This window comes from Empidonax traillii, unplaced genomic scaffold (genome assembly GCF_003031625.1).
Source record: "Empidonax traillii isolate 1590-97213 ecotype Southwest subspecies unplaced genomic scaffold, ASM303162v1 scaffold1322:size239206, whole genome shotgun sequence".
Classification (NCBI taxonomy): domain Eukaryota; kingdom Metazoa; phylum Chordata; class Aves; order Passeriformes; family Tyrannidae; genus Empidonax; species Empidonax traillii.
In genome coordinates this window covers 77,268-85,581 of record NW_020956515.1, presented here as the reverse complement: position 1 = coordinate 85,581, position 8,314 = coordinate 77,268, and the positions used below count along the sequence as shown (strand labels likewise).

The 8,314-nt window shown below is 40.9% G+C and overlaps 1 protein-coding gene and 1 long non-coding RNA gene across 4 annotated transcripts in view; one reads left to right on the top strand and one right to left on the bottom strand.

Annotated features, from left to right (window-relative positions):
• LOC114069636 overlaps positions 1–8,029 on the bottom strand; it is a 15,294-nt gene extending 7,265 nt beyond the window's left edge. The window contains exons 1-2 of the long non-coding RNA XR_003573806.1: positions 7,923–8,029; positions 5,898–6,058 (exon numbers count right to left, since the gene is read on the bottom strand). This is a non-coding gene — a long non-coding RNA (uncharacterized LOC114069636). The remainder of the gene's footprint in view (positions 1–5,897; positions 6,059–7,922) is intronic.
• Positions 1–8,314, top strand: part of PLS1 (plastin 1) — a 35,602-nt gene that overhangs the window by 22,960 nt on the left and 4,328 nt on the right. For 2 of the 3 annotated variants that reach the window (XM_027906571.1, XM_027906572.1), the window contains exons 9-12: positions 573–668; positions 1,630–1,825; positions 6,864–6,942; positions 7,978–8,092. In XM_027906571.1, the coding sequence (XP_027762372.1) occupies positions 573–668; positions 1,630–1,825; positions 6,864–6,942; positions 7,978–8,092 (486 nt within the window). Of the gene's footprint in view, positions 1–107; positions 138–572; positions 669–1,629; positions 1,826–6,863; positions 6,943–7,977; positions 8,093–8,314 lie in introns of all 3 variants that reach the window. The other variant, XM_027906573.1, reaches the window with a different exon arrangement.

Here is an 8,314-nt window from a genome sequence, read left to right as displayed (position 1 = left end):
TTGCCTTGCTGAATGAAGGGGAGGAACTGGACCAGTTGATGAAGCTTTCCCCAGAAGACCTCCTGCTGCGCTGGGTGAATTATCATCTGGCCAATGCAGGCTGGCAGAGAATCAGCAACTTCAGCCAGGACATCAAGGTATGGACTTGTTTGCTCTGATAACAAAACCTAATGCTATTAAAACACACCGTGCATAAAACCAAATCAGATCAGAAGAATTTAAATACAGTAGTACAACACTGAATATAAGATGCAAATTGGGTATTTTTCTACATAAATTTGCCCTGAATACCTGAATTACAACAGTCCAGTTAATATTCAGCAGAATAAGCTGAATTAGCATTGTCCAGTATAATTAGTAGACATCCCTTTCTTCTGCCATCTGGCTAAACAAGTTCTGTATGAAATAGTGTAGTGAAATGGCAGTATGACCTCATCCAGATTCACTGAAATTACGGTGCTGTATTTTGGACTTATGTGGATTTTGGATTGGACTATTGGGGCAATAAATGGCTAGGAAAGGCTGCAAACTTGCTGCTTTTTAATTGTTAAATATTACACTGCTTGTTTTAGGATTCAAGAGCATACTACCATCTGTTAAATCAGATTGCACCCAAAGGAGATGACATCGATCAACTACCCATTAAAATTGACTTCTCAGGATTTCAGGTAAGTACCCAGAAATGGAAAAATAGACTGGAATTATCTGAGACCTCTGTGCACGTGCCCAACATCCTGGTTACCCACCTGGTTACCAGGCTGCCCCTGAGTCTTCTCTTGCTTTCCAACACCTGCAAGAACTCAGATTGCTCAGCGTTACAAAGGCTGAAATGGGCAAAACCTGGTCAAGTTGCTGGGCAGTGATGAAGCAGGAGAATGCATCTGCAGTCTGAAGTGTGCAGCTGGGCTGGACTTGGATAGTGTGTGTTTATTGTCAGCTGGTCATCCAACACAAATATTACAACATCCTGCTCGCTTTTCCTCTTCTGGAACTCAGATGAGGAAAAAGAGTAAACTCCCCAAACCTTGTGATCCTTCCTCAAACCCAAGAGCCTTCAGAACTAACATGTGAGCCCCTCCAGTAACCAGCAGGACAGTGTGGCACCCATCAAGACTGACCTTGTAAAGGGACAGATTTCCTACAGTTCACATGATCCTGTTCTGTAGTGAGTTACAAACCTGTACACTGCTAATAAAGGCCAATGAACAAAACACAGAAGTTGCTAACTTATGATTCAGAGGCAAAAATATTAAGAGGAAGGCAAGTCTGAAACATTCAAACTTTCACTGAGGATTTTGGGCATCATCTGTCATTACTGTGCTTGAGAATACCAGTTTAAAGCAGTGATGGTGAACCTTTGGCAGAATATGGAACACAGGAATCAGCAGTCTGGAAATGGAAGTACAATCGCTGCAGTTCTGACTGCAGTTTCTGGGATTCCTGAGGAATGCTGAAGGACAGAAAAAAAGGTGTCACATCATCAGGAAGAGATAGCTCAGGCATTGAGAAATGAGGGAGGAAGTGCCATGGGTCACTTAAAGACTGTCCTACCTGAAGATCCAATAAAAAAATGAAACTGTGCTGGTACTTACTGCAAATTAACTGTTGTTTGTTTGTTTCTCTTTTTAGGATAAAAATGACCTGAGGAGGGCTGAATACATGCTCCAACAGGCAGATAAACTGGGCTGCAGGCAGTTTGTAACTCCAGCTGATGTGGTTGCAGGCAACCCTAAACTCAATTTAGCTTTTGTTGCAAATCTCTTTAACACCTACCCAGCCCTACACAAGCCTGACAGTTCATCTTACGATCTCAATTTATTAGAAGGTACTCAACTTCCTAAGCATACAGAAGATAAGGATATTAGTGATTTATATTTAAGTACTCCTTCTAGGTTGTGATGTAGGATCCCTGTGTGATGGTGCCTGTCTTTTCTCACTAGCAGTCAATATGAGCCTCGGTAGAAGTGCCTGTTGCTGTGTATATTGTTCCCTTGTGTTAGCCTGACCCAGTGGTTATTCCTGAATAACCTTCTATTATTCACTTGCAGGAGCAAAAGCAAAAGCTGTCCTCCTACTTTCCTTCCAGTTTCCCGTGCTTCTTTCCATGCTGTTTATATTTTAGCTGCTGTACAAATTCTAGCTTTTCCCAGTTTGCAGTGCCATACTGTGCAGCTTGTGGGAACAAGGGAAGCCAGCAGCACGTGCATTCAGTTAACCAGCATTCCCAGGACATTTTGCAAACTCGATGCTTTAATTCACACCCTCCTTCTCAGCTCTGAGGCCGAAACACTCCCTTTTGATTCTAATTAACTTTGTGTAGGTGCTACTGGCTTACCTTGTTTCCACAGCAACTGTAATAGTCTTTTAAAGTGTTTTTTCCCATCCTTCATTGATACATATTTGTGTGTGTTTGTTTGTTGCCTTTTAAGGCGGGAAATATTTTTTTAAAGAAAGGTTTCTGTATCAGCAACCGATATTAATGCATTGCATCAACAGCCTGTAGAGACCCTCTTGTGTCAGGGAGCTTGGCCTTTAACTGGGCTCCTCAGATTCTAATGCTAAAGGGATAATTGGTAACAGTCTTTGGCTGCTGCCCTTGCTGTGGACCAGCTAATCCAGGATAATGCAATGGCTCCTGCCAGTGTGTTTTTGTTCACTGATCTCAAAGGAATGTGAGAATCAGGGGTGCTGCACTCGGGAGAACCATCAGCAATGTTCACACATTCCTCTGCACTGCCTTCTCCTGCCTTCCTCTTACTGTTCCTATCAGGTTTCCTTTCCATCTAGGTGAGTCCATCTTCCTTTGCTCCTGGTTTTTCATGGTTTGTCTGCGCTGCTGCATCCCTGTGTCACAAACCTCTATCCCTCAGAGCGCTCCCGTGTCAGGCTCCCTGCTCTTGTGGCTTCAGCTGGTGCCAGCTGTGATAGAGGTGGCAGAGCACACCGCTCCCTTTCCAGCTGGGATATCCCCAGTCCCTGCAGTCCCTGCTGGCCACCACAAATCCTTAAAGGAAAGGTCTGGCCTTCCTCTGCTGCAATTTTATTAGAAATGTGTGCTCTTGCACATTTATACAGGAGCTGTGTGGAGGTGGATTATGTTCAGCTTCTGTGTTCTGAAGACAAAGTTGCTGGTGTGATTCCAAATGATTCCAAATACTGAAAACTTGGACAAATTTGGAAGTTTTCATTGGCATGGCAAAAAAAACACCCCAGCTGAACTAGTTTCTGGACTTTCCTGAAATATTTACACAAGATCAAATCTCAGCTAAAACAGTTGTAAAAACTTACAATCACCTGAATGCCATACTGTGATTTTGTAATGGTAAATACTGGCCAAAATTAACTTACTATTTATAGTATATATTTTAGAGATGGGTAATCATGCCAGTGCTATCAGTTCAAAGGCAAGTAGATGACTCTTCTTTGCCCCCTAATAACAACTCCCGTAGTGTCATGTAGACCTAAACCATCAAAAGAGTTATTTTAGCCAAAAGACAATGTTGTTAATGTTTTTTTTCTGTTAATATGTTTTTATTTTCTTTCCATAAAATCCTGTGTTTTTACTGTTATTTTCTCAAGGTAGTGATGTAAAATATGACAATAATTTCTTTATAGTTTCATCATAGATTGTCTGTTGAAATCTGACTCATAATTTATAATGCTTTCCTGTTTTGCTTCATGAAATGCAGATTTGACCCCTCCTAATGTAGGTACTGTATTTAGTACTTTTCTGTACTCCATAAAAGTGTTTATTCTGCAGTTTTTCTTTTTTTTTCCTTCTTTTTTTTTTTTCCTAGTGTTTAATCATCTCTGTCCTTTTCTGGTTGATTTTTTGCATTGTTCTTACATGTTTCTATTGTTTTAATATGCCGTCAAAAGTAAGAGAGAAGGAAAAAACCCCCCCAGGTCTGATGGACATGAAATGGGGGCACGAGTGGCAGTGAGTCAAATGTCATACAGTTATTCCAGTGGGTTTAGCCAGTAAGGGACGTCACCCACACACGTAGGCACGTGTGGGTGAGTAGAGCTCTCTGAAAGTCTTCATTTTCCTGCAGAAATTCCATCTTTTCAGTGACTGCTCCACCCAAAGGGTACGATGCAGCAGTTCTCCTGAGTTTCAGAGGATGGGTTCTGTGCATTAACTGCCATCTGCCCTGATAATCCTTAATAAGCCTGGTGATGTGTATACGAGGAGTGTATCCCTCAGGAACACTGACACAACCAAATGAACACCTGACACTGTGTGGGGGTGGAGGGGACACTCCTGACTTCACTTAATGCACAACCTCTTTGCACGTTGCTGCTGTTCTGAGGAACCTCTTGCTTGTGGGGAAAGCAGCTGAGGTCGTACAGAAAGCTGAGCTCGTGGGGGAGGAAGAGGAGGGACCTGTGTCCACCCCACCCACCTTTTCTCCAGTGTCGGTGTCCTGTGCCGTTGCTTGGATCGCTGCAGCCTTCATGGCTGTTACCAGGGTTAACTGCTCCCCCTCAGGCTGGCTGAATTCACAGTGCAATGGCATCTCGAGCTCTGTGATCTTCCAGATATTTGGAGCTCTTTGGATTCTTGACCCCCTTGCAATGTCTGCTCCCCACTCAGTTCCACAGTGTAGTGATCTCAAAGAAAGAGAAGGCAATAAATATAAAGGATACTACCAAATTTGCTCCTCTCTCTTTTGTGTAGCTCTGCCCCCTTTCTGCAGTTTCCCAATGATTTTGGCTATCTGCTGCACCACTCAGCAGAAGATATGCTCCTGATAGGATCACAAGGTATATTTTGAATAAAAGAATAGAGAGAAACAATTGATCAGTTCTCAGCCATCTGGAAAACTTACAAACGTTTCTGTGTTGCATGATAAAGGGATTTGGTTAGAGTGGCATATTAAATATGGGATGCTAGGGTTAGTTCCTGGATTCCCACTATCCAGAAAGGTTCAGCCCAACTTGCATGCTGGTGCTCCTGCTTGGCTGCTTTGGGTTCTTTGAGCAGTGTTAAGCATGCCTTTTAAACCCTGTCTGAGTGCAGTTGCTGAGTACCTGTTGCTGTGGCTCTGCTCTTTAGTGAGAGTTCATGACATGACCCTGGTGCTGTCCTTGCACTGGGAAAGGGTTCCTAAAAGCACTTTGCAGTCAGTACTTCGGGTACTGCTGCAAATGAACTCCACACTTCTAAAAATAAAGCAAAAGGTACTTGCTTCAAAATACTATAAAGATACTCTTTAGAAACTTAAATTATATGTCATTCTTGAATTGTGATTTTTTTTTTTAATGGGAAAACTGATATTTTTAAAGCTTTGTCACAAAATGTGATTGTTCTTTTAAATTTTAATATGGGAAGAAATATGAGAAACAAAGCTGACTGATGACCTGGTAGAATAGTATTTTTCCTTGTTTCAGCATATATTCATCAGTAACTCTGATTATTTTTACAAGTAAATATTTGAAACAAACACTAGTTCCAACTGCATATGAAAAAACCTCATAATTCAGAAAATGTGTCAGTAGGATGAATATAATCTATTTCATAAGTACAGGAGAGTAACTGGTAAGCTGGCTGAAACTTTTTAAATCACATCTATTCTGTTAGAAATTGTAAACTACAGCTGAAATTTCTGAAGCCCACAGAGCTTTTTGTATAACAGGGTAAGAGACCTCGATTAAAACTGTAACCTCTACCTAAAAATCAATGTTATGCATGGAAAAATAATAGTAAAGGGGTTTTCTTTCTCGTCTAGTGATAAATACATGTTTACACAGTAGCAAAAGCATTGATTATGGTGTAGTCAGCCTAGAACTGCAGCCCTAAGTGAGACAGTTGTCATGCTACATAAACCTCATCAGACAAACCTGGCAGCATTGCCCTCTAAGGAGCAAATAGGAGCAGCAGAGAAAAATCTTACTGAGGTATTTGAGCTTCAGTCCAGAGAAATCTGTTCTTTCATTGCTTGGGGAGCTTTTCTCCCTCCTCAGTGTCCTGCTTTCTTAACTGTGGGAATGAAGTGACGAGGTTATTCCAAGCTCACACATTCAGGCAAAATATTTTCTTAAATGTGCTTCTTTGCTGGAAGAGAAAACAGCTTAAGCAGCACTGATTCACAGGCAGTTGGCCACAAATACATTGTTAAAATTTAGGCAGTGTTGTGTGTAGAAAGTCAATGTATTTATTGCAAGCTGTAATTTTCTAGAGGAAGTTGGTTTAGGACTCATGGTGGCAAAGGATAAGAGCAATCCAAGGCAGGAAAGTGAAGGTTGGGTTTTACTTCCTAATTACTTTTCTGCAGTTCCCATAAGCAGAATTGCTGTTAAAACTGTGAGAATAACTGGCCCCCTTGACAGCTTCACAGATTTAACCAATACATCACTGCTTTGCTAAAAACTAAAAAAAGTGAATTTTGTTGCTTTTGGGAGGCCCCTCACAAATTAACACAGGAGAGAGTCAAGCTGTAGTGTCAGCAATTGCCATAAGTGTGTTAGTACTAACTTTTAATAAAAAGATGCCATTTCTAATAGATTTAACCATACTGGTGAATGCAATTGTCACTCTAATTTTAGTTTTAGGAAAGTATTATTAATCATCACTATTTTCTTCACGATACATTAGTTACGTAAAATATAACAAAAGAAGTCTATTTTATTTCATCAAATTGCATTTACTCAGAAAAATGTAGCCTAGCAGTACTCCCTGTAGTGCCTCTGTGCCTGTGGCCAGAATGAAGGGAGTCTGGGATTGCCCCATGACACTGCCAGGGAAAGTGGGAACTCATTTTGGGGAGGGAGGGGGTGTGAGGAGTAGGAGAGCCATTTAAACATTGCTTCTTAAAGGGTTTCCTTCAATAATTTATTGAGAATTGTATTTGTCACCGTAGGAGAAAGTAAAGAAGAAAGGACTTTCAGAAACTGGATGAATTCACTGGGTGTAAGCCCATATGTTAATCATTTGTACAGGTAAGAGTTTTTAAAAACATTTAGTTGACTTTCCTTGGATGACAGGGCAAGAAGCAAGGGAAGGAGGGAGGGAAGTTGTGTTTCTACCAGAACAGTGATTTCCAGGTTTCCACACAGTGTGATGGGAACTTCAGAACTAATCTGTAGAGCCACATTAAGTAGTATGATACTCAAATAGTCCAGTCATCACCTAGGAATACTGGAAAAACTAAGAAGGTTTTTATGTTTTCCCCTCACTCATTTGTACTTTATGTTTTTTAGAGGTTGAGATAATTGTGTTTTATGATGCATGGGGTTTTTCTCAGTAGACTGTAAGGAGCTGTCCAGAGTGGGGTATTCCCTCAAAGGAAGGGCTTTTATAACATGCTTTTTAGAGGCTTCTGGTCACTTCCAAATTGTGCCAGCAGTTGATTCAGATCTTGTCAATAAAAGATGAGACAGAGAGAGCAACTGGGAGCATCTGTTTGCATGTGTATTTGCTGTTGGGTTTCTTCTCTGGCCTCTGTAAAGTGATCTGTAGGGAGCTTAACGAGGAGAATTGCACTCAGTAAGTAGCTCAAGTGGATTAGCAGAAATGCAATATATAATGGGAAAATAATACTTTTTTCACAAGATAAGTACCTTGGATTTGATTATTCTTTAACAAAATGTATCTGTAGGCACAGATAAAGAACAGCATTTAACGTCTGGAAAAATCCTGAGGAAACTAAAGCTAGATCAATAAATTAAAAACCTTTTGCAGCTATTTTGTCTGTGCTCACTGTATGAAAGCAATTATTTAACTGAAGTTGGTAAAGCCTATGGCTGAGCTTACTTCACTAAGATTTATGAAAACAATGAAATTAAATGCAGAATTTTATGTATATAATTGCAGAAATCAAGAAATAGAATATAATATTCTCTACAGAATGACACCCATTCTATTTAAATGTCTGGAGTTTTTTCAGCAGCTTAATTACACTTTGATCTCAAGTACGTACTTCCATAACCAATATGAGTTTTTGTGCCTAAAAACGTTGTTTTCCTTCGGTTTAGCGACCTTTCTGATGCTTTAATCATTTTCCAACTGTACGACCTGACCCGTGTGCCGGTTGACTGGAACCACGTCAACAAACCTCCCTACTCCCTGCTGGGTGGGAACATGAAGAAGGTGGGTGGTTCCCTGTGGGTACAGCCCAGCCGCACTGCCTGCTCTGTGCAGGTGGTAGGATGTGCTGTCTGCGTTTGTGTGCTACGGGGACAGCCCTGCGCGGGAAAAACAGATGTTATCCCAAGGAAAAATAGTACTTACAGCATAGATCACCTCAGAAACGTGGACACCTTTTGGCAATATTTAATTTATGGTCTGGTTTGGATATGTAAGTGTGTCAGG